The sequence below is a fragment of the Podarcis gaigeae genome (assembly GCF_964106915.1).
Source record: "Podarcis gaigeae genome assembly, chromosome: 8".
NCBI lineage: Eukaryota > Metazoa > Chordata > Lepidosauria > Squamata > Lacertidae > Podarcis > Podarcis gaigeae.
In genome coordinates this window covers 72,605,201-72,631,142 of record NC_139684.1, presented here as the reverse complement: position 1 = coordinate 72,631,142, position 25,942 = coordinate 72,605,201, and the positions used below count along the sequence as shown (strand labels likewise).

The 25,942-nt window shown below is 48.4% G+C and overlaps 1 protein-coding gene and 1 long non-coding RNA gene across 8 annotated transcripts in view; one reads left to right on the top strand and one right to left on the bottom strand.

Moving 5' to 3' along the window:
* Positions 1–25,942, top strand: part of GRAMD1A (GRAM domain containing 1A) — a 54,938-nt gene that overhangs the window by 26,985 nt on the left and 2,011 nt on the right. For all 7 annotated transcript variants that reach the window (XM_083751055.1, XM_083751054.1, XM_083751056.1 and 4 more), the window contains 15 exons: positions 739–823; positions 3,421–3,524; positions 3,637–3,732; positions 6,057–6,137; positions 6,426–6,541; positions 7,274–7,427; positions 9,028–9,223; positions 9,891–10,034; positions 12,367–12,485; positions 16,567–16,709; positions 18,872–18,975; positions 19,711–19,896; positions 20,022–20,109; positions 24,390–24,497; positions 24,796–24,916. In XM_083751055.1, coding sequence (XP_083607181.1) covers positions 739–823; positions 3,421–3,524; positions 3,637–3,732; positions 6,057–6,137; positions 6,426–6,541; positions 7,274–7,427; positions 9,028–9,223; positions 9,891–10,034; positions 12,367–12,485; positions 16,567–16,709; positions 18,872–18,975; positions 19,711–19,896; positions 20,022–20,109; positions 24,390–24,497; positions 24,796–24,916 — 1,845 coding nt within the window. The remainder of the gene's footprint in view (positions 1–738; positions 824–3,420; positions 3,525–3,636; positions 3,733–6,056; positions 6,138–6,425; positions 6,542–7,273; positions 7,428–9,027; positions 9,224–9,890; positions 10,035–12,366; positions 12,486–16,566; positions 16,710–18,871; positions 18,976–19,710; positions 19,897–20,021; positions 20,110–24,389; positions 24,498–24,795; positions 24,917–25,942) is intronic.
* On the bottom strand, positions 836–8,196 carry LOC310850091. Its single transcript, XR_014567216.1, has 3 exons — positions 7,481–8,196; positions 5,997–6,158; positions 836–1,689 (listed from the first exon to the last, which is right to left on the bottom strand). It is a non-coding gene; the product is annotated as an uncharacterized lncRNA (long non-coding RNA).

The window sequence follows — 25,942 nt, the reverse complement described above, 5'->3', positions numbered from 1 at the left end:
AGAGGAAAGAGCCAGGTTGAAATCCTCACTCAGCTGTGAGCCACAGGCGGGTGGCCTTGAGCCATCTAACCTCACAACGTAACCTACCTCACAGGGTTGTTAGAATAAAATGGGGAGGCCTGTGTATACTGTTTGTGGCTCCTTGTAGGAAGAGTGGCATTCTTTTTTTAAGGTGGTGATAGTGGTGGTGTTTATAATACCCTGCCCATCTAGCTGGGTTTCCCCAGCCACTCTGGGCAGCTTAAAGCACATATTTAAAACCAGTAAAATGTCAAATATTAAAAAATTTCCTCATACAGGGCTTCATCCAGATGTCTTCTAAAAGTTATGTAGTTCTGTATCTCCTTGACATCTGATGGGAGGGCGTTCCACAGGGCGGGTGCCACCACCGAGAAGACCCTGTGCCTGGTTCCCTGTAACCTCACTTCTCGCAGTGAGGGAACTCCCAGAAGGCCCTCGGAGCTGGACCTCAGTGAATGATGGGGGTGGAGATACTCCTTTGTGTATACTGGGCCGAGGCCGTTGATGGGAAAATAAAAGTCATCCCAGTTGCTCTCTTATCCCATGCCATAGGATGGCCCTGCTAAACCAATAGCTCCTGCCTCCAGCTCTCTGCATGGTGCTGGAAGTGGGCATAGATAGTTTTCTTCTGAGCTGGGTGCCTCTTGGGCCGAGGGTCCCGTGGGAGGGATAGGAAGGGAACACTTCCATCTTGAAGGGCCTGGTTGTCTTTGGCAGATGCTGAGCCCCACGTACAAGCAGCGCAACGAGGATTTTCGCAGGATCTTCAAGGGACTGCCTGAAACGGAGCGGCTTCTTGTAGGTGAGAGACAGGAGGAGAAGGGCGGTGCAGGGACGCTATGCCAAACGGTGGGATCCAAAGTAGGTGGTGAATGAGGTGTATCAGCAGGCCTACATGTGATGGTTGATAGTGTGGAGCTGGGGTGGGGAGCCTGTGGTGGCCCTCCAGGTGTTGTTGGACTCCAACTCCCATCAGTCCCCATGGGGCCAAGGAAGATGGAAGGACAGCAACTTCTTGAGGGCTTCCACAAACTCTGTCTTTGCTGCAGTAGATGATAGAGGAGATCAGAGTTGGTGACAGCCACAGCATGCATTTAAAGCACATGACAGTCCCCAGTACCCTTAACAAACAGCAGTTCCCAGGCTTCTCTGGGGGGAAGCAACATGCTTTAAATGCATGATGAGACCAAAGACTTATTTGAGAACTGGTTTGATGCTTCTCTGTGCAGAGTTATGATTTCTGGAGAATTTGAAAGCACAGGGAGGGCAAAATCCACTTGTCCCATTGTGTGCAAAGGAGGGGAGATAAATGGTTTTGTTGTTGTTGTTTTTAAGTGCAAATTGAAATATCTTTCTCCCTTGCAATATTATTACCTGACTGGCATTTTTAAAAGATTGTGCAAAGATTGTGCGCTTCACTTCTCTTGGCCCAGAACCAGGGTGCAAACTTAAGCATGCCTGACATAATGCACATTCAAAGGCAGTTAGTCTCTGAAGGCTCTAGCCTTTGGCTGTGAGAGAGAGATCATTTTGTAGAACGTGTTCTTTTCTAATTTCGTATGTGTCATGATTAGGATGTGAGAGAGGTTTCCTTGCAGTTTCTTGCATTTTAGGTTCTCTTGTCTTTCCTGTCCATCCTTTAAGTTCTCCTGGCTGAGGATTCCACTCCTGTCAAAATGTATAAAGGAATTATAGTTGGAATTTAGATTAGCCCCTACCCTCCCCGTCTGTAAGTATAGATCCAATTGGCCCCGTTCACAGGTTGGAAGAGAAATTCATTGTGACACCCCCGCTTTATTCACAGCCTGATCTCTCCTACATATCTTTTTTCTGCACTAGCAGGCTTGCTGATTCCTATTTCTGGACACCTCATAAATTGCCTCTTTGTGCCAATCAGCACAAAAAAGCTTACAAATGAGCTGAGTGCCAGTTTAATGGTCTAGAGTAGACTTGCTCCCCAAGACACCGGAGAACTGTAGTTTGATGAAGATGCTGGGAGTTGTGTGTGTGTGTTTAAATGCAACCCTTAGCCTAATTTCATGTGGGTATCAAGAAAGGGGGAAATGGGGAAAAGGAGAGAGGCAGGGAAAATGGGATCTCTCTCTCTCTCTCTCTCTCTCTCTCTCTCACACACACACACACACACACACACACACACACGAAGGGAGGTGGCATAAGGAAAGGGAAAGGGGAGTGATGGAGAGAACGAGAAAGGGGTTGCAGAAGGAGAAAAGGGGTGTCCCACCCAGTTTTTGCTTTAGTCGTCCTAACCACTGCCAGCACATGGCTCCTAGCACATTACCCCTGAGGAAATGTGGCCCTTGGCAGAAAGAAAGTTTCCCACTCCTAGGTTAGAGAGTCCTTCACAAAACTGTTGTCCTTTATCCACAGAACAATGGAACAACTATTAAATCAGTTAAAGCCTCTGGTTTTGAAGTGTCCTGTTTAGTCACCTGCAACCATTCTGATGTCCTGTCTCTAGAATAAGTGCTCTAAAGGACTGACTGCTCCCGTATCAACCTGCCAGTAAATGGAGGTCACCTGCCCACGCGCTCCTCTGGGTGCGCCAACGTCAGATGTGAGGCAGGGGAGTGACCACAGAGAGGGCGCTTCTGGCTGCTGAGCCTGACATGGGGAGCTCCCTTTGAAATGAGGCGATGCCTTCTTTGTTATTGTTTAGGCACCAGTTTTTTTTCTTCACCTAGACTTTTTAGAGACGTGGGCTGTTTTTAACCAAGCTTTGCATCTGCTTTGTTACTGCAGCTTTAGTCACTGTGTCGCTGCGTTTTTATGTGATTGCAACCTACCCCAAAAGAAAACAGTAAGGCAGAGCAATATATTTTGGAAAATGAAATGAAAACAGAGCAGCAAAAGATGAGTGGCAGCGTAAACTGCCGGGATACGCGGAATTAGCTGGTATGACTGACATAATAAGAAGCTGAGATGATAAAAGGTTCAAGGAGGATTGGCCATTAGACTATATGAAAAACCATTATAGCAAGATAATTAACCTATCAGGGTGAGAATAACTCAGTTATATCATGAGATAGGAGAGGGAGAGAGAGAAAACTGAGAAGAACAAGAAGACGTGGATAGGTGGGGACTAGATAGGAAACCATGGAAAGAGGGTGAGGGAAGTGTATGAAAAGATGTACTCTTATTATTATTTCTTTTTGAATGTAACAGTTTATGTATTAATGCTGAATTGTAACAGAAAAGCAAATTAAAAATTAAAAACAGAACAGCCTTGGGTCAGTGCCCAGCAGCTGTGGCCTTCATCCCACTTATCAACAGGATTGGTCTCCTCACAAGCCTGCTGCTGCTCCCCCAATCCCCCCCCCGACTCTGCCTTGAACCCAAACACTTGCTCTCAGCAGCTGACGTCTCCCTTCTCCTCAGATTACTCCTGTGCGCTGCAGCGTGACATCTTGCTTCAAGGGCGCCTTTACCTATCGGAGAACTGGATCTGCTTCTACAGCAACATCTTCCGATGGGAGACCACGGTGAGTGCCTTGGCGAGGTAGCCTAGGGAGAGATGGGTCAGGTACACAGGTGAGCCCCTTTGCCTTCCCCCCTGCTGCCACTGATCCCTGTTATGTTACTCGTCCGCAACAGATCTCCATCCAACTGAAGGAGGTGAAATGCATCAGGAAGGAGAAGACGGCCAAGCTGATCCCCAACGCGATTCAGATCTGCACAGAGACCGAGAAGGTGAGCCGGGTGTGTGTGTGTGTGCTTTGGGCTGACTCCCGTGTTATGCACATTCCAGAGCTGGACTGGAGAACCTGTGGCTCTCCAGGTGCCTAGAACATAAAAGGAGGCACCTGCTGGAACAGGCCAAAGATCTTTCGGGGCTCCAACAGTGGCCAACAGGAAAGGACCAGTGGCCAATTCTGGTGAAGCAGCTGGGATTCTTGCAAATAATTCTAGGCTAGGTAGGCCTTGGTGTGATCGAGCTGGGCATTTCTAGTGATCTTTAGACAAAGGGCGGTGTAGACATTTAGCAGACAATAATAATTTCTAAAATTCTTAAGCCAAGAATGCAGTTCTCTAAGATCACCGAATACAAATTTCTTGGGTTGCAGCTGTTTGTAGATCTTCAGCGTACGTTCTTGCTTTGTAAACGTTATGACACGCTGTTATATTATTTATTTAAATAGTCACAAGCCACACTTCCACCAAAATACAGTAAGACGGTATACGGCATGCAAAACTGAAATAAGACCTCCATCTCCACACGCGCACCCTGCAGGTCAACTTTGACCGGTGGACGGAGCCACCTACCTGTCAGTTGCTCGGCATCACCATGACATCAGATGGTAAACATTGTGGTAGCACCATCTACCTGTCAGTGTTTGCCCGTGGGGGTGTTTGCTGGCCAGCCAATCTAATAATATTTCCCACCTGCTATTTCTGAAGATGCCAGGGACCTTCTGTATCCAAAGCTTGCACTTTCCCACTGAGCTGTGTTCCCACCTGGTAAGGTGGAAGGCGGCTCACCCCTGTGCCAGCTGATATTCTGCTCCCTGTGTGATAGTTGCAGCTTGCTTTGCACAGTTCCAGTCATGGTGCCCTTCCCAACATTACTGAGTTTCCAATGGCCATTTTGAAGCTGTGCATGAGTGCACATGTGCATGAGGAAAACCTGGTTTCTGGAGCTGTGAAGGGGAGCTGTTAGGAAGTGCCCTGCCCTCGGCTTCCTCTTCCTCTTCCTCCTCCTCCTCCTCTGACCTGCTTCCCTAAGGTCTTGGACTTTTGTTCTCAGTGTGAATCTCATGCCAGTGGATATGATCCTAATCATATCTGTGTGCTCCACTTCCTGCTAACCTTTGTGCCCCAGCAAACATAGAAGCGCAAGGGCACAGGACGTGAGAGATGAGCCTTGTTGCCTCCTCCTGTTCAAAACAAGCTCACAGCCCTAGGCCTCGCCTCCAGCCCACAGTTGCTGGTTTGCACCCTGACCCAACAGTTCCCGTCCTCCTCACCCCACCCTTCAGCTAAAGTTTTATCAGTGTCTGGACAGGCTGTGCTCCGCAGAGATTAATGTCTGCAGAGTGTGCAGCCTTTTATTTTCCTAGACATCTCCTGTGTCCCTGTTTCTGATACGTTATCTCAGCTAGAGGGGCAATGCCCCGCAAAAGCAAAAGGGAAAAGAACATCGGGTGACTCTCGGGTGTGCCTCTGGAACAGTTCATGTGAGCTAGTTGCCTCTTAATAGCATTTAATTGCTTTTGCTGTACTTAACAGTAGAATCATAGAATCGTAGAACTGGAAGGGACCCCCCAAGATCATCTGGTTCAACCCCCTGCAATGCAGGAATCTCTACTAAAGCATTACTGACAGATAGTCATTCAACCTCTGCTTAAAAACCTCGAAGGCAGGAGAGTCCACCACCTTCTGCAGGAAGTCTCGTTCATTTCATGTGCCCTGTGGATCTCAGGATTCTAACTGACCTTATCAACTGTTGATAGACAGCTATCAGGATGTAGTCATTGCAGGCAATTAGTCCAGAGCACAAGTGTGGCTAGTAAAAGGGTGAACTTTGATAATGACATTGAGATGAGACAAAGACATGAGCTGGCTGGCCAGATCCTGGGATCCCCGATCCCTGGTGGGCCATTTTGGCAGGTGAATGGAACCCCATAACCTGTCTGATCAAATGGTATCAAGTCGACTCATTTCCCACCCGCCCCTATGTCTCATGGCAAGCAGTATTGCAAAGGATAATCCAAGCAATGCAAAACTTTGAGGTTGATAGGTGATGATACCAACACTTGCTTTCTGCACTTTTATCAGCATCCCCCATACTGGGTTCCCCATGTTGTTGGGCTCCCAGCAGTGCCAGCCAGCATGGTCAGTGGCCACAGATGATGAGAGTTGGTGCCCAACAACATCTGAATGACTGCAGGTTCCTCAGCCCTGCTGTGCAACGACAGCATGCGCACAACTTGTAGGTAGAAGCTATGAATATTCACCTTGATCCCACTGATCTTGGGGCACTGATCTCAGGCTCTCTCTTCACTTGCCGTTCCCAGCATTTCTTCACCTCTTTCGGGGCCCGTGACCGCTGCTTCATGCTGATCTTCCGCCTCTGGCAGAATACGCTCCTGGATAAGGTAAGAACGGACCCATTGCTCCTGCAGAAACAACCTTCAGATCTTGTCATTTATTTTTTATTTTTTCTTGTATGTCCCTGTCTCTGTGTGAGTGAAGCCTCTGCCCAGTTTCTGAAAATAGGAACCAGATGTTTAATGTTGGGTTCTAGACTGTATTGGGGGGGGGTATGTGTTGCATGTATCTGTGTCAGGACTAAACAGATAAGCCTGGACTGATTTTGCCCTGTTCATCCAAGCTCTTCAACTGCAGTGCTTTTTCTCTTTTCTAATGCTGTGCTCTCCTCCCAGACGTTGTCCCCTCAAGAGCTCTGGCACATTGTCCACCAATGCTATGGCTCTGAACTCGGCCTCACCAGTGAGGATGATGATTACGTCTCTCCCATCGATGAGATCAACGGTTTGGGGTGAGTGTACACTGCCCTGCAGACACCATAATGCGTCCCCACCCTGACTGCAGTGTAACTACAAGGATGCCAGGGGAGATAGGATAAAATACAAGGTTACATTCTACTGAGTCAGGCTAATGGGTGCACCTAGCCCAGTGCTGACTGCACAGATTGGCAGCACCTCTTCAGAGTCTCAGGCGAGGATCCTTCTCCTAGTTCTGCTTGCTCCAAGCCTCTTACCTGGGCGTGCTTGTGCAGCAGTTTTGTCTCATCCCCCTTCCAAGAGGCCCTACCAAATTTGAATCAAGGTGTGGTCCGAGCTTTGCCCACATTCTCACTTGTAAGAGAAAGTCTCTTCCCTCTCTCCCAAGATAATGTGTGCGCAAGAGAAAGAGAGCATTCACACACCATTAATGTAGAGGCCATTAATGTGGCCTTCCAGGCTTTGCTGGACTGCAACTCCCTTCAGTAGAATATGCTGCAGTCTGTGTTTGTGTGTGGTGTTCCCAACAGTTCCTCCAGTTTGCAAATGTGCCCAAAGGCCCCAAAAAAGTTGGCAAACCCGGGCTCAGGAATGCTGAGTCAGCCCCACCCAATGGCTGAAGTTGCCACTAAGTTGATTGTGGATATGGGTGGGGGCCCTTGTGCCTTCTGACTCCTTTTTTTAGGCCAGCCTTTTTCGCCCAGGGCTTCTTTTTGAACCCTCCCTCCTTCTTGTCTCTACATTTCCCTGGCTCTTCTTTCCAACAGAAGCCCGAAAGAGACTGGGGATGTCATTGACCTGAGCGACTTGACTTCCCGCTGCAGCACGGACCTCAAGCTGGACACCAGCCCTCTCCTTGACAAAAGGGACGCCAGTCAGAGCATCAACTCGCTGGCCAGCAGTAGTGACGGGACCACCTCGGTGAGGATGGTGGGGTTCGGATATGGGGGCCATTTGAACGTCTCTTCTTGTACCTTTTTGCCAAAATCTGCCTCTCTGTGTTTCCCACCCATTGGTCTCTGGAGCAGCAGAGAACATTCTGGAATCTTCCCCCAGAATGCTCTGCAACATGCAAGGGTTCTGCTGTAGCCCAAGCAACAAAGGAATGGTTCCTTGAGGAAGCTTGAAATACACGTAAAGGTGTAGGAAGAGGCAAGTGGAGGACCGTGGAAAGTTTCCTCACTAATTAAAATAAAACATGTCCAGGAAATGAGTGCAAATTAAATCAGATCAAGGGATTTTATCTCACGTAATAAAACCGTTCCTTCCCTGCTTGCTGCCAAAACAGATAAATGTTTCAAGATCTGGAGTATTTTTAGAAGTCCAGTTCTGTGAGATTGCTTTTTTCATGGCCAAAAAGACTCTCTCTCTGTATCTGTAATTGTTGTTTAGTCAAGCCCTACAGAGCTGGGAAATGTGCAAGAATAGCATCCAGAGGGAGCCCTCAAAATGAAGTTGACATACCTAAACACTTCCTGCTAAAATAGTTTTATGATTTTACTTCCCGATAATGTAAGACGTTTCAGGAAAATGACAGGCTTTTGAACTTCTTCAGAACACATTCCCTCCCCTTAAAAGGAAACTGAGCTAGAGATCTTGTCTCGAGAATGGCCAGCACTCTGGCTAACTACAGTTCCTGGGATTCTTTAGCATGAAGCCGTGAGGCTAAGATTGTTTTACGACTGATGTGCTAGTAGTTTAGATATGCTCTGAGCCTGTAAGAAAATATGCTACCTCAAGTTTCCAAAGGAGGTAGCTTTGTTAATAACAAACGCCATAAGGAACTTTGTGGCACCTTAAAGACAACAGATTTATTGTGTCATGGGCTAGAGTCCATTTTATCAGGTGCCACAATAAAACTTGTTAGCAGTCATGATAAATATTAAAAAAAAAAAACAGAAAGAGAAAAATGATTGTCAGGATTCCACAGGAGATACATGAGTTTTATTAGAGGTAGGGAAGCAGAACGGTTAAGAAATTGTTACTGCTCAATGCAGCTGCTCAAGATTTAAGCTACCCAGCCATGCCCTTTTCCAAGGTACTCCATTCCATTTCCACTCCTTGGTTTTCCGTTTTCACACTCTCCAGCATCAGTCGCTGTTCTGCAGCACTGAGCAAGCTCATTCCTCTTTTAGCTGTGTCCCCCAACCCCTGATATCTCTGCATGGATTTTGAATTTTGGATACATAAGAATGGATAGGTTCCCAAAGAGCATGCTTGCTGTTAGTATGTAGGATTCCATGATCTGCGTTTAATTTGCAGCTGTACAAAAATTTAGCTGTACTACATTCCAATTCATGCCATCCAGACTTCTATTGCATGCAAGCTGTCAAAATACCATCAGGCATCAGCTGCTGTCCCTCCACCCCCCCCCCCGCCAGATGTCAGGTGCTGATGCTCAATGCCAAATACGCAGCCAGTATTCCCATGTCTGGAAAACATTTGGATAATTTTTTGCCCACTCGAAAAAGAGCAAACTCCCCAAGTGTGTCACTAACTGTGCCCATCCACTTCCTCCCAGCTGGCAGAGGACCCAGATGAGAACACTGACAGCCAAGTGGATGCCTCTTCCAGCCACACAGTGACCTCAGCAACAGAGCCTCCCAGGGACGATTTGCCACAAGGGCCGCCAATGTCCCCCCTGGAGGGGGACCCACTCCCCAGTGAGGAGCTCCCCACGGACATGAGCAATTCTTCCTCCTCAACGCAAGATGAAGGTGAGGGCAGCCTCCCCCCCCCCACTCTCTGTTAAATGGTGTGTGTGTGTGAATTGTCGTATGCAGATAATATGCAAATTTGTGTTATGGGCCCCCGTGCCCTGACTCTTCTAAGTACCTAGCGGTGCCCCTGCTGCACTTGAAGCAGGCAGAGGGCCTTCTCAGTAGTGGTGGAATGCCCTTCCATCAGATGTCAAGGAAATAAACAACTATCTTGAGTTTCAGAAGACATCTGAAGGTAGCCCTGTTTTAGGAAGTTTTTAATGTTTGATTTTTTAATCACATTATTATTATTATTATTATTATTATTATTATTATTATTAATACAATGGAACCTCGGGTTTCAAACGTGATCTGTGCGGGAGGCATGTTTGCAACCTGCAGTGTTCGCAACCTGCAGCGCTGCGTCTGTGCATGTGTGTGACGCGATTCTGCATTTCTGCGCATGCGCAAAGCCCAGAAGTAACCCATTCCGGGTTCGGCGCATCTGTAACCCGAAAAGGCGCAACCAGCAGCGATCGCAACCCGAGGTATGAGTGTATTCTGTTGGGAGCTGCCTAGAGTGGCTGGGGAAACCCAGCCAGATGGACGGGGTATAAATAATAAATTATTATTATTATTATTATTATTATTATTATTATTAAACTCTTTTCTCCTTCTCCTCAAGCTGAGGTGGACGCTTTCTTTTCGGACCTGCCGGGGCGGTTGCTCATCAACACCGTTTATCACGTTGGAGCCGAAAGGCTGCAGCAGATGCTCTTCAGCGACTCCCAGTTCATACACAGTTTCTTGGACCAGCGCAAGTTCACAGGTAAGGAGGGCACGGGGACGCCTGCAAAGGTACATCTTCCCTTGTTGTTCAGGAGCAGGGTTTGGGAGGATGTTTCAAGCTGTAAAACAATGGATGCTTCCAATATCTGTCATTCTCCATCACTTAGACCCAAATCCATTTTGCAACACTGTCTTTTCGCCCCAATCCCAATTTACAGGAGGGAGGACCACATCTCAGTAACAAAGAGCCTCTGTTTTGCACACAGAAGTTCTCTGGATCAATCCTCAGCATTCTTAGATAGTGCTGGGGAAAGTTCCTAAATGGAATCCTTCAGAGCCACTTCCATGTCCTGAGAAAATTATTATAAAATTATATATATATATATATATATATATATATATATATGCTTTCGTAGAATTTTCACGGGTACAGGAATGCAGGTTTTGGTGTCCTCGGGTGTCTTCCCGTGTAAAAGTTGGGGTGTCTAGGCGACGTTTCGACGAGGTCTCACTCGTCATCTTCAGGCTGGTGCTTTCGGCTTCTTGTTACTGGAACAGAGCGGGATCTCAATGTTTGAGTTCCTATAAATACTGTAGAGGGGGTGTGGTGGAAATTAGCCCTCCCCACAAAAACTGACACCAGATCCAGAGGCACACAGAACGCCAACACCAATCAACCACACCAGACCCAAACCCAGACCCTCTCCACAGATGAATTACTGACACCATCCAATAGCCAATCCATGGTGGCACCTCCGGATGCTGCACCCCCCTGCAATCCCTACACAGATCTGGCTGACACAAGCCACAAAACCACAGCTCGCCCCTATACACGAAGCCAAGCCAAAGCACAACTAAGTGCAATACAGCCATCTTCTCAGGAAAACTCTTCACAAAGTTCAAGAGGTCAAGACACAAAGACTTTAGCAACTAATCCACACCTAATGACCCACCTAAGTGGTACTCAGGATATCACTCAAGAAATCACTCAAGGTATCTCTCACTCAAGTAATTAAGGAACAAAAGAAGAAAAGGCACACTAACCTGGGAACTTCCTCTCTGCCCAGAACATTGGAGGCTAGACACCACACCCCCTCTACAGTATTTATAGGAACTCAAACATTGAGATCCCGCTCTGTTCCAGTAACAAGAAGCCGAAAGCACCAGCCTGAAGATGACGAGTGAGACCTCGTCGAAACGTCGCCTAGACACCCCAACTTTTACACGGGAAGACACCCGAGGACACCAAAACCTGCATATATATATATATATATATATATGCAGGTTTTGGTGTCCTCGGGTGTCTTCCCGTGTAAAAGTTGGGGTGTCTAGGCGACGTTTCGACGAGGTCTCACTCGTCATCTTCAGGCTGGTGCTATCGGCTTCTTGTTACTGGAACAGAGCTCTCAGGAAAACTCTTCACAAAGTTCAAGAGGTCAAGACACAAAGACTTTAGCAACTAATCCACACCTAATGACCCACCTAAGTGGTACTCAGGATATCACTCAAGAAATCACTCAAGGTATCTCTCAAGTAATTAAGGAACAAAAGAAGAAAAGGCACACTAGCCTGGGAACTTCCTCTCTGCCCAGAACATTGGAGGCTAGACACCACACCCCCTCTACAGTATTTATAGGAACTCAAACATTGAGATCCCGCTCTGTTCCAGTAACAAGAAGCCGAAAGCACCAGCCTGAAGATGACGAGTGAGACCTCGTCGAAACGTCGCCTAGACACCCCAACTTTTACACGGGAAGACACCCGAGGACACCAAAACCTGCATTCCTGTACCCGTGAAAATCTACGAAAGCATATATATATATATATATATATATATATATCTCCTGCCCATCTGGCTGGGTTTCCCCAGCCGCTCTGGGTGGCTCCCAACAGAATTAAAAGCACAATAAAACACCAGACATCAGAAGCTTCCCTAAACAGGGCTGCCTTCAGATGTCTTCTAAAAGTCAGATAGTTGTTTGTTTCCTTGACATCTGATGGGAGGGCGTTCCACAGGGCAGGTGCTACCACCAAGAAGGCCCTCTGCCTGGTTCCCTGTAATTTTGCTTCTCGCAGTGAGGGAACCGCCAGAAGGCCCTCTGAGCTGGGTGGAGGCACTCCTTCAGGTGCAGTATACCCGAGGCCGTTTAGGGCTTTAAATATCAGCACCAACATTTTGAATTGTGCTCGGAAACATACTGGAAGCCAATGTAGGTCTTTCAGGACCTACTGGGCAGGGGGCAAGCGATTCTTTAAAAACTTAGCACTGCATGATTTGTGTATTGATCTTAAAACTTTCACATACTGTTTCCCCTACTCCGTTTTTTCAAAAGCACAATAATGAAGGAATTCCTCCTCCTTTTCTCCCGCAGACGTGGCGCTGACTTCGTGGACTGGCGACAACAAGTGCCACCAAAGCCGCGTCATCTCCTACACAATCCCCATCACCAACCCGTTGGGCCCCAAGGCTGCAGCTGTAGTGGAGACTCAGGTGTGGATGTGCAAAAGCATCTTCTTCTTTTTTTAAAAGACGGTGGGGGAGGGGAGCGTTCCCTTTTTATAGCGAGCTGACTGGATTTCAAAAAGCCTTTCAGTAATTGCTTCCTCAGAACCGTTGTCTAAACAAAGAGTGCGCGGGGGGACGGACGAATAGTAAGTACAGTGGTACCTCGGGTTACAGACGCTTCAGGTTACATGCACTTCAGGTTACATACGCTTCAGGTTACAGACTCCTCGGGTTAAGAACTTTGCTTCAGGATGAGAACAGAAATCGTGCAGCGGCAGCAGGAGGCCCCATTAACTAAAGTGGTGCTTCAGGTTAAGAACAGTTTCAGGTTAAGAACGGACCTCCAGAACGAATTAAGTACCGTATTTTTTGCTCTATAAGACTCACTTTTTCCCTCCTAAAAAGTAAGGGGAAATGTGTGTGCGTCTTATGGAGCGAATGCAGGCTGCGCAGCTATCCCAGAAGCCAGAACAGCAAGAGGGATTGCTGCTTTCACTGTGCAGCGATCCCTCTTGCTGTTCTGGCTTCTGTGATTCAGAATATTTTTTTTCTTGTTTTCCTCCTCCAAAAACTAGGTGCGTCTAGTGGTCTGGTGCGATCCCTCTTGCTGTTCTGGCTTCTGTGATTCAGAATATTTTTTTTCTTGTTTTCCTCCTCCAAAAACTAGGTGCGTCTTGTGGTCTGGTGCGTCTTATAGAGCAAAAAATACGGTACTTAACCCGAGGTACCACCGTACAGTGAACCTACACATTACGTGCATTTGACTTGCGTGATTTCAACCATATGTGGCTGAAGGCAGTCTGGTTGAGGGGAAATGTCTGAAGTCCCAGGCAAGGCTTGCTTGGCTTCTGGGAATTTCCTGCACCATCTTGTAAAAGCCAAAGAGCACGCCAAGTGGGCCTTGCCTTGGAAGGAAGGAAGGCTGAGAGCTCAAAAATTCTTTTCGTGCCAGGTCCACTTGGAGTTACCTGGTGCAAAAAGAGCTTTTTAAAATTTTTATTTATTTATTTGGTTTTTCAGATTAAAATTTTACAGTCACATATCCAACATACAACATAAAAACAAGATTCCGAGGAATCTCTTGGACTTCCTTCTCCCCTTTGTGGGTCTTATTGTTAATCATTTCTTTCTGCATCTTTTATAATAATCCAAATCTTTTACCTCTCCATTGTATCCAATATGCCCCATTAAACTCCCAAGTGATATTCCAATCCTCCTAACGATTTTAACTGTTTACAGTGGCCTTTAAGATAAGTTATAAATTTTCCCCATTCCTTATTAAAATTTTGGTGTTCCTGATTTCTGATTCTTCCAGTCATTTTAGCCATTTTCGGCATAATCTGTCAACTTGATCTGCCATTCTTCTCTGGCAAAGGGACCCCTGACCATTAGGTCCAGTCGTGGCCGACTCTGGGGTTGCGGCGCTCATCTCGCTTTATTGGCCGAGGGAGCCGGCGTACAGCTTCCGGGTCATGTGGCCAGCATGACTAAGCGCTTCTGGCGAACCAGAACAGCTCACGGAAATGCCGTTTGCCTTCCCGCCGGAGCGGTACCTATTTATCTACTTGCACTTTGATGCACTTTCAAACTGCTAGGTTGGCAGGAGCAGGGACCAAGCAACGGGAGCTCACCCCGTCACGGGGATTCGAACTGCCGACCTTCTGATCCTAGGCTCTGTGGTTTAACCCACAGCGCCACCCACGTCCCTCTTCTCTGGTAGGGACATGCAAAAAGAGCTTTTAAGCTTCTCCCCTTTCCTCTCTAGCAAGGTCCCCCCCAGTGTGCCGTGTGAGCAGTGCAGTGGCTCTTGGGCGTGGTGGGGCTGCTCTGACTTCCTATGAGATCTCACAAGAGGATCCTCACCACTTCGGAGAGCCAGCATGCCAAAGGATGTGCCGAGCACGAATTACTTCCTCACCAGCCACCTTACAGAAGGCTGACTGGCTATCCACACGTCAGCTCCACAGGTTTTCTTTGTCTGTGAGCCATTTTCACATACACAGGTGTCCCTCCACTTAACGCGGGGGTTACGTTCCAGGGCCCCATGCGCATAGGTGAAATTATGTAAAATTGGGGGCACCCTCTAAGCAGCCTTTAAACACCCTCCCTGCTGCTCTCTTCATACTAAAAATACTGTATCCAAAAATATCCACAACCAGAATTGAAGCTCTGGGGCGGGCAGGAGGCCGGAGGACGCACAGAAAAGTGGCTGCGGCTGTTGTGCTACCTCACACCCCAGCTGCTAGGCAGTTAGGCTGAGCAGCGTAAACAAAGCCCTGCTGTGCCTCCGATCTCTTCAAGGCTTCCTCCGCCTTCACTGCTGTCCTCTTCAGGCTCCAACTCTCTCCCATCATTTCCGGATTTAAATTGAATTATTTAATTCTTTCCTGACACTGCATGTGCACACAGTCCAGTCACACGTAAGGGAGGGGATGACCGTACACATTACCCCTGGAACTGATCCCAGGCATAAGATGCGATTCTTCTGTACTGAGGGAAGTAAAATGCAAAAAGTACAGATAGTGAAATTCAAGATACACAAGGTTACCCTTTGCACCAGAGATGACGGGTGATAAAACAATCCCATTTGGCAATCTGAGTTAATTACCACCTATATCAGAAAGAAAGCCATTGCCTCTATTCAGACCAAAATGAAGAGTCTGACTCCTTGATGAATTGTAGCTCAGCAGTTTTGTACCACAGCTTCCCTTTCAAATTAGTGGACTTGAGTGTGGCTAAGTCAAGATCAGTGGCAGACCGTCCAGATAAACTGAAATGTTCCCCTGCTGGTTGTATAAATATTGTCATTTCTGTGGTGATTTTCGCGCAGGGCGGTTTGCGCCCTGTGTTTGTCCTCACAGTCAGGGCTGGCCCAAGGCATTTTGGCACCTGAAGCAAACCACAAAATGGCGTCCCTACCCCCTGGCCAGGAAAGAAGGGCTGAGTGAGGATGTACATCAGGAATAAGGGAGGAATAAAGATCCACGTCTGGAACAAGGGTGGGAGGGCACCACCAATGCCTCCTCTTCATCAAAAGGCTGCTGTAGAGGCAACAACTGTTGTTGCCACAGCAGCAGGGGCAGCAGCAGCAGGTAATGCACTCCTTGGATCTGCTGCCTCTTAGGATCCTACCGCCTAAGGCGGTTGCCTCACCTTGCCTCATGGGTTGGCCGGCCCTGCCCACAGTTCATTGATCAGTTCTCCTTGGTGCATTTGGTTCTGAACAGAGAGAACGGCCTTCCTTCTCACTACAGTGGTACCTCTGGTTAAGAACTTAATTCATTCTGGAGGTCCGTTCTTCACCTGAAACTGTTCTTAACCAGAGGTACCACTTTAGCTAATGGGGCCTCCCGCTGCCACCACGCAATTTCTGTTCTCATCCTGAGTTAAAGTTCTTAACCTGAGGTACTACTTTCAGGTTAGCAGAGTCTGTAACCCGAAGTGTCTGTAATCAGAGGTACCACTATACAGATTTCGGTTAACTCTCTTTCCCAAGTTCATTGTTTTACCACCTATTGCTGCTGTCATAAAGGGTCACCGGGCTTACCTTGTATAGTTCTGAATCGTCACTCTCTGTATTTCTTCAGTTTAATTTCCTGTCCTGTCACTGCTTACTACCCCCTTTGTACCACAATATGTATGCATCTAAACCTACATATAGTCACATTGGCAGCATTTATTTAAAGCACATTGCTTCCCCCAAAGAATCTTGGGAACTGTAGATTACCCCTCACAGAGCTACAAATCCCAGCATCCTTAACAAACTACAATACCCAGGATTATTTGGGGGAAACCACGTTAGGCATGTTAAATGTGCTTTAAATGTATGCTGTGGGTGTTGAGATAGATAGATAGATAGATAGATGGATAGATAGATAGATAGATAGATAGACAGACATTAATCCATGGAATCTTATGCTGTAATAATTTTTTTAAGCTTTGAAAGTGCCACAAGACTTTGCCAAGCTTGCTGCAAGCAAGTTAAGGCAGCTGCCCTTCTGTAAAATGTGTGCATGACTGCAGAACTCACAGGTCTCTCTTCTCCCCTTCCTCTCTCAACGGCCAGACTCTGTTCCGTACCAGCTCCAAAAGCGGGGGCTGCGTGGTCGACTCAGAAGTGATCACACAGGGGATCCCATACCAGGACTACTTCTACACAGCGCATCGATACTGTATTACTGCTGTAGCCAAGAGCAAGGCCCGACTCAGGTACTGGTTCCTCCCCCTTGTCCCCGCGGCTTCAGGGCTGGTTTCCTCTCCTTTTGGCATGTTGACCCAGTTTATCTCTCGAGGCAAAACCAGCGAGAATCCCTTGGCACCTTAAAACAGGGGTGGGAAACCTGTGGTCCTCCAGGTGATGTTGGGCTGCAGCTCTCAACATCCCTGACCATTAAGAATAAGAATAAGAATAGTAATTTATTATTTATACCCCTCCCATCTGGCTGAGTTTCCCCAGCCACTTTGGGCAGCTCCCAACAGAATATTAAAAACATATACAACATCAAACATTAAAAACTTGCCTAAACAGGACTGCCTTCAGATGTCTTCAAAAAGTCAGATAGTTGTTTATTTCCTTGACATTTGATGGGAGGGTGTTCCACAGGGCAGGTGCCACAATCGAGAAGGCCTTCCGCTTGGTTCCCTGTAACCTTGCAGTGAGGGAACCGCCAGAAGGCCCTTGGAGCTGGACCTCAGTGTCCGGGCTGAATGATGGGGGTGGAGATGCTCCTTCAGGTACACTGGGCCGAGGCCATTTAGGGCTTTAAAGGTCAGCACCAACACTTTGAATTGTGCTCAGAAACGTACTGGGAGCCAATGTAGGTCTTTCAGGACCGGTGTTATGTCGTCTCAGCGGCCACTCCCAGTCACCAGTCTAGCTGCCACATTCTGGATTAGTTGTATTTTATGGGTCACCTTCAAAGGTAGCCCCATGTAGAGCGCACTGCAGTAGTCCAAGTGGGAGAAAACTAGAGCATGCACCACTCTGACAAGATAGTCCATGATGGAGCTGGTAAACAGTTGCCCTTGACACAGAATTGACCTGTGCCTCCATAGACAGCTGTGAGTCCAAAATGACTCCCAGGCTGCGCACCTGGTCTTTCAGGGGCACAGTTACCCCATTCAGGACCAGGGAGTCCTCCACACCTGCCCACCCCCTGTCCCCCCAAAACAGTACAGTGGTACCTCAGTTTTCAAACAGCTTAGTTTATGAGCAACTTGGAATTCAAACGCCGTGAACAGTAGGTGTTTGGGTTTGCGAACTTTTTTCGGAATCTGAACTGTTCTGTTTTGAGTGTTACACTTCCTTTTTCAGTGCCACACTTCTGTTTTGAGTGCTCCTGCTTGCACGGGAGTAGGAGCTGGATCGGGGCTGCTCAGCTGGGGAGGTGCAGGCACTGTCACACTTGCCATTGAGGGGTTCGCAGCTGGGGGCTCCTTTAAACTCCCCTCAAGGGATGCCCCCACCTCAGCATCAGAAGCCCTGCACCACATGAAGGCAGCCAGGCGGAATAGTTGCTGGGATGGCAAAGGTAGAGGCAGCCCGGCAGCTGCATCTGAGAGCCCCTAAACTGCTGCTGAGGCAGCTGTCAGGCTGTTTTTGCATTGCCACACAATGCTCTTTTAAACTTCTCTACTGAGGTGGACACAGCCACGCACCCCTCAGTGGAAAAGTGTGACGGAGCCTGCACCTCTCCAGGTGAGCAGCACCTGTGCAAGCAGGAGCGAGGCGGGGGATCTCTCAGCTGGGAAGCAGAGGCTTTGTGCTCCCCAGCTGACATTCAAAATTAAAACTGAAACTATCCAGAAAACCACAAAGCCAACAAACTTGCAACTCATGAAAAAGCAGCAACACAACAAATTAAAAAAGCAAGCCAACTGCAAATGAATCAAAACCGCAAGAAAACATAAAACAACACCGACCCTAACCCTCATTCTAATCCTTACCCTAACACTAACCCAGTCCTAAAATTAACCCTAACCCTAACCCAGAAATGGTCTTGTTAGATAGTAAAAATAATGTTAAATTGCTGTTTTAGGGGTTGTTTTTAAAAGTCTGGAACAGATTAAGTTTGAGAATCAAGGTACCACTGTACTTTGATCATGCCAGCTGAGTCTGGCGGGGCAACACCTGAAAGGCTACAGGTTTCCCATCCCTGCCATAGGAGCGTTTATCATGGAACCATACGGTCACAGAGTTGGAGGGAACCTCAGAGTAGTCTAACCCCCCCCCCCGTTCAGTCCAACAAAGAATATAATAGCAGCATCCCCGGCAGATGGCCCTCTAGCCTCTGCTTGAATACTTCCATAGAGTCTGTGGAGTGAGCTTTCACAGGCCGCTTCATCAGAAGCTTTTATTTCCTTTATTGCAGAGTCTCCTCTGAGATCCGGTACCGGAAGCAGCCATGGAACCTGGTGAAAACGCTCATTGAGAAAAACGCCTGGAGCGGTGTGGAAGAATACTTTCAGCACTTGGGTATGTGAAGCAAAAGGGCAGAGCTGCACTCCAGAAATCTGAGCACAGAGCAGCACCGCCAGGGGCCTTAGGGGCTGGGATTGCCCGCTGCTTTGTCCTGTGTGGGGGATCATAGCGCCCCGTAGTTTCATTGGCTCTGGGTCTGGGTTGCTTTATCTGTGGGTATGGTGGGGGGGGGGATTCATGCTCTGGAGGAGAAAGCAGTGGTAGCTGGAGCTCATTGGGACTGGTAGGATGGGAGGCAGGGAGCCCAACAGTAGGTGGCGCCAGAGTCAATGACCGGCAGAGATAGCTAATGCTAGTTTTGTCCCCCTCCTCCTTGCTGAATCCTACAAAGGCAAAACTGAGACTAAGGAGAAGAGACCTGACAGCCAGGGCCCTGGGCTTATTGTTACTGTTTTTGTTGTTACACCCTGTCCATCTGACTGGGTTGCCCCAGCCACTCTGGGTGGTTTCCAACACATATGAAAACATAAAACATCAAACGGTTAAAACGTCCCTATAGAGGGCTGCCTTCAGATGTCTTCTAAAAGTTGTATAGCTATTTATCTCCTTGACATCTGATGTGAAGGTGTTCCGCAGGGCAGGCGCCACTACCGAAAAGGCCCTTTAGTTAAAAAGGCAGGCAGGTGGAGGGTTGGCAGAGGGCTGACAGAGGTTGGCAGGGCAGGACCAGCCTCCCCTGGGAGTCTGCTATGGAGCTTTCAGCCTCCCCTCCCGCTCCCTCTGTTGCAGAGCTGGCGCTGGTGCAGGCAGAGAAGGCCCTGCTGGAAGAGAGCTGCCATGGCAAGGAGCCGCGGGGGCTCCTGTCTGGCCTGCGCCGCCGGAAGCGCACCCTGAGCTGGAGAGCCCCCCACGTCGAGCCCCCACTCCCCACGTTGCCTGACGGTGAGGGGGCAGCCCGCACCATCCGTCCCTCAGGTAGGCCCCCCTCGCACCGGGGTCCAGCCTGTCCCCTTCCCTTCCGCACTGGGCTGTCTCCCTGGATCCGCAGGGCACGATGCTTGCAACAGCCCTTGACCTGCGGGCCTTCTCCTTCCCTGCAGGCAGCCTGACCTCTCGGCTCTCAGAGCAGCTGTCGGAACAAGGCCAAGGCCAGACCGTCTCCACCGTGATTCTCATCATCAGCTTGGTGTAAGGCAGCTGCTGGCTTGGGAAACAGGGAGCGGGCGGGGGGGTTGGATTTGGGGTTGGATCTAGAGCCTCTTAGGAGCTGACGCGGCCCCAGGCATGTTTACTCAGAGGTGAGTCCCACTGTGAGTCCCACTGTGGGGCTCATCTCCTAGCAAAGAACCCGCGCACCATACCTGAAAGTGCCCTAGCACCACTTTAATAGTCTTGACCCCGCCAGGTCCTGGGAACTGTAGTTTGAGTGTGCTGAGAGCTGTTAGGAGACCCCTTGGAAGGCTACGATTCCCCAGTGGCGTAGCGTGGGTTGTCAGCACCCGGGGCAAGGCAAGTAATTTGCACCCCCTAACCCGTGGATTTGCGCCCCCTAACCCTAACCCCCAGATGTTGCGCCCGGTGCGGCTGGCCCCCCCTGCACCCCCCACGCTACGCCACTGCGATTCCCAGCACCGTCAACCAGCTAGGAAGCTGGCGGGGGGGGTGGGGGGAGTCATGAAAACTGAAACGTTTGGCTTCTGAGACGCTTGAAAACTGAGGTTCCACTGTAATAATAATAATAATAATAATAATAATAATAATAATAATAATAATAATAATAGCAGTAGCAGCATGCTGCCCATATGAATGGGTTGCTCCAGCAGCTCCCAACAAATTATTAAGGCCACAGTAAAACATCAAACATTTAAAACTTCCTGATACAGGGCTGCCTTCAGTTGCCTTTGGAAAGTTGTGTAGCTTTTTATGTTTGGAATCGGATGGGATGGCACCACTCCTGAGAAGGCCCTCAGAGCTGGACCTCTGTGTCCGGGCTGAACAGTGGGGGTGGAGATGCTCCTTGAGGTATACTGGGCGAGGCTGTTTAGGGCTTTAAAGGTCAGCACCAGCCCACAACCCACGGTTGCCATGTTTAGTGCATCGTGCACATCCAGCCCGATGCCTCAAAGTGCATGAAGCGAAAGTTTTTGCTCACCACTTTCTCTCTTTGTGCTGGGTAAGGGGCAGGGCACTGGTTTAGGGGCGGAGCACACACTTTGCATGCAGACTGGCCCCTGGGGCATCAGAAAGACACTGTTCCTGAGACCCCAGAGAGCGGCAGCCTCTTATGAGCAGCCAGTACTGGATGAGATCGACACATGATCTTCTCCTAGTAGCAGTCAGCTTCCTGCGTCTCTTAAACCTCACCCTCCCATTTCTGTGTGTTGTTCTGCCGTGAGAAGGACGCAAGAGCAGGGTCAGCGGCCTTGCTTGTTTAATAGTAATGGTGAGCATTTGGTGTGGGGGGTGGGGAGAGACTCAGGATAGGATCCCCTGCTTTTTTTGGTGTGTGTTTTTTTCCGGGCCAAAAGCACGAGCAAAGCGTCACACGTCTCTTTCTTTCCTTCTTCCACCTCTGCCTCCGCACAGGATCTGTGTGAGGTATCGTATGCCAGTCTCACTCCCCCTACTGTGCTTCTGCCTCGGGCCCCCTTTGGACCTTGCCCCCAACCTGAACCCCATCCTGCACTGACCCTGCTGTTGACTCACAAACACCATCCCTTGCCTTGGATGCTGACAGATAACACCCCCACACCTCCCCGCTTATGCTCTTTGCCACCCTCCTCCCTGCCGCCACAACCATCTCCTCTGGCTCCCTGTCCCTGAGCCTGTTTGTCATCCTCCACTCATCTGTGCATTCCTTCCTCCACTCCTTTTGTCCTCCACTTTCTCCCTGCTTGCCCTTTTCCCCCTTACTGATTGTCTTGTACTCAGGGCTTTTATCTGAATTAAAAGCAAAGCAAAAGGAAAATAATGATCCATAGACAGATAGCCTGAGTTCTTTACCCTGGCTAAGTTATATGAAGTTGCATACTGCTTCCTTATCTTTGCCTGTGCCTGGCAGTTATGGCAAGGAACAAAGTGCTTCGTGACACACCAAAGTTGTGTCCCGCGACAGCTGGGTGCCTGCTTAGCCCCTCTCTTCTCTCTTCCTTGTGGCTTCTGACCCCTCACCCCGCCCCCCCCATCTCTGCCTTCACATGATCAAAGCTTAATCTGTGAGCCAGGGATTTTCCGAGAGAGAGAGAGAGAGAGAGAGAGAGAGAGAGAGAGAACAAGAGAAAATGTGAGGGGGGGAAGAATGTGAAAGAGGGAGAAAGAAAAGAGAGGCTGCAAAAGAAAAAGGATGTGAAAGAGAGAATGCAAAAGAAATAAATCCGAAAGAGAAAAATGCGAAAGAGAGAAGGCGGTAATGCAAGCAAATGTGAAAGAGAAAGCAAAAGAGAAAGAAAACAGTCCAAAAGAATGCGAAAGAGAGAATGTAAGAGAGAAAGTAGGAAAGTGAGAGATAATGCAAAAGAAATAAAATCGAACAAAGAGAATGCAAAAGAAAGCAAGCAAAAGAGAAAGAAGACTACTGGCATGCTGAATTTTGCAACCAATATAAAAAAAATGTGCAAAATCATGGATTACACAGGGATCAAGTCTTGTTGTATATTGCTGTCCTTCAGCTCAGGCTGAGTTCACATAGCGCATTTGCAACATGATCTGTACGTTTTCGATATTATCGCTGCAGCCTCCACTTGATCACTTAAAAACTAACCTGGAGGGATCATCACAGACTATTGTCTCTTATTGCATTGGGCTGTTTTCCTAACAAGGGGGGGAGGGGGAGAATGCTTGCTACCACTTAAGCTAAATGGCGCAGACCCATGCTCTGTCTCAACCACCCTCACCAGCATCTGTGTTGAATCCCTACATTTACTTTCTTTAAATACTGCGCTCTAATGAGCTACATGCTATTGATTTCCCAAAGAGAGATGTCAGATGCTGGCATCATCCACTCAGCGTAGCGTACACTAATAGGCACTCATGCCTTGTATTTTTAATGCTCTGAGCAGGGAAGCTGCAAAGGGTTGTGCATTCTTTCTTAGAGCCAAATGTAACTGAGCAATATTGCAGGGCCTGAACTCGGGTCCTCTTGTTTGCAAAAAGGCTGAAGGAGCTGGGGAGGGGCCATAGCTCCGTGGTCCAGCTGGAAGCGCCTGGTACATGCATGGATAGCTCCAGAAAGTTAAAACACACGGAGAAGAGCTATAATTCCATGGCAGAGCACATGTGCTTTACAAAACACATGCTCAGTGAAGTTCTTGGGTTCTGCCTGTGCTATTGCAAGCAAAAAGTAGCAGGCAATGTGAAAATTCTCTCAGACCTTGCCAGTCCACAGACAATTTTACGCCAGATGGACAAATAGCCTGACCTGATAGAAGGAGCAAGAAATTCCCCTTGCTCCTAACACCTTGTAAGTCAATAATAACTAGACAGGGGGACCCACAGGACAGGGGTGTTTTCTGTGGCCTAGAAAACCTCTGACTGAATTGAAAAACCTGTTTTGAGGGGATGTGTGTCACCTGGCTGAATGCCAACATGGTGCCCACCCCCCAGGATATTCTAACGCCCATCACCGCTGAACATTAACCAAGCTTGACTGGGCTGATGGCACCTGGAAGGTACTTTGTTTTCTGCCTCTGACGGTATCTAACAAAGTAGTTCCGTTAGCTCAAGGATTTCTATTTGCACAGCAGAACTTCCTCTCTTGCACACCCTGCATCTTCCCCAGATATGCTCTGGAGGATTAGGGGAAACTTGAGAATAGATTCAGGGCATGCTCCTGGAGGGGAGGGCGATGGGAAGTTCCACTGTGCAACCAGAAGCCCTTGCATTCGCGGAACTGCTTTGTTGGATACCGCCCACCGAGCTGTTTCTGATGCTAGACCTTGTCAGAACAGACCCATCAGAATCAATGGACATGGCTAGGCTAGGTCCGCTGATTTCAGTGGTCCACTCTTGAATAAAACACAGGGGCTCATCCACACTTCCACTTGCCCTGCTTGACTCGCACTTTCTAGGCATGGATCCGAGCGGTTTTCATCATGCCCCGCTCCTTTCCCAGGGGAAATCCACCCTTTAGTGTTAAATCAGAGCAAACATAATTTTTGCTTCGATTGAGTGCTAAAGAGCTGTTTTCCCTGGGCAGGAACAGTGGGACAAGAGGAAGTGGATGAGCCCATAGTTGAATATATATGTTATATAGACAAGTAGATAGATCCCTTCATGTAGAAGAGTAGCATGTCAGGGAGAAGCTGGCTGATAATGCTTCTCTTTGACGTTTTAATTTTCTACTTGTTTGTCTTTTAAATGTAGAGGCTGAAGTGGTTTGAACCAGGCACAGGTTGGCTGCTTCGGCAAGAGCTTGGCCCGAGTGGTCCCTTCTCCTTCCAAGCCATTTCTCTCTCTCTTTCTCTCTCCAGCCTTGTGGTCTTGGTTATCTTGAACATGATGCTGTTCTACAGGCTCTGGTCTCTGGAGCACACAGCCCGGACCTTTGAATCATGGCAGGCCTATGCGCTCTCCAGTGGGTAAGGAACCAAGAGAGAAGTGTGAGGAACACAACCTTTTCTTACCTTTATGATCTGAAACAACGGATTTGGGCCCCGTGGTTTGTTAAAAGGTTAAATGCGTTGGCAACATTCGGTTAGAAAGGAGGTGAGAGGGGCTGCATTTAAGAATACAGAGGCCTTGTGGAACTGGTCTGTGGGTTAGGAGCATTAGCACTCTGGAGGAGCACATAAGGCATGGAGATGAGGGGTGCTTTGAAGACATTTCCCTGTCGATTGCAGCTAAGAGTACACACACACTCTCTCTCCTCCCTGGCAGAAAGCTACCACAGACAGCATCTGAATGGGCCGAGATCCTGGAGCTGCAGAAGCGGTTTCACAGTGTGGAGGTTCAGAAGTGGAAGCAGATCCTCAAGGCCTCCGTGGAGCTTCTAGATGAGGTGAGGTCTGCAGTTGTCACGAGGGCGCTAATGGGGAGTTAACGTGAACACCCTAGTGTGGGAATGTTGTGGATAGTAGGGGCGGAAATATTGATTACATTTTATCCTTCCTTACGCAGAGCACATTCCCTTGTACATTGCTGGAAGCTATAGTTGATGGATTCGTGAGAATCGTTTGAGTTAAGCAATCCAGTCTGGCTTGTCCAGATTGGATTGTTCCCGGTAAATCCCCTTTAGTTTCCCTCTTAAAAACAATAATGACACAACAGTCTTCCTTTAAAAGTAATGATAAGGTTAACTTACGTTCAGTTCACAGTATGGTCCTGAAGGCAGGCTATATCTTGTAGTTACAGTTACAGAGAAAAGTATGGGTTCATCCCCTGTGAGGGATGAGCCCATGCGCTGCTGGCTAAGAGCCAGCAGACAGCAAAAGGCAAGATGGAGAGAAGGCGAAAAAGGGAAGGTGGCTGCATGACTGGCCCTTTTGTAGGGTCTGCTAGGGTCACGCCCATCTACCTAGTCACGCACAGGGGGAGGGTGCTTCAGACTGGGTGAGACAGGAAGTCCTCCTGGCTGAAGCAACATTCCCCTGCGTGTCCACATTGGGCAAACAGGAAATGTTATATTTGACTGCTTCAGTGATGTTACATCCCACAGTTTGACCCAGTGGAAATTAATGGCCATAGTACCATTTTTCCATGGAGGATGTTGGGGGGGCATATCTAGTCCTAGTCACTTCTTTGGTTGGCAGATTGATCTGCACCACCAGCTCCGCTTCTCCTGCCCTGGGTAATGTTTGGGGGCCCTGGAGTCAGCAGGGGAATCTCTGGCAGTGGTGTTTTCCGCATGCTTGGAGCATTTGAAAAACACACATCCTTTGCACATGATTGCATTGGGGTGCACAAAGGACTGAGTCCTTTTCAGTGCAAACGGAGGAATATTTGTGGTGGGCTTCCTTTTCTCAGGCTTCACAAACCCCGGAGTTTCTCTATGTTTCTCTTCCCCCTCCAGCCTTAAGGAGATGCG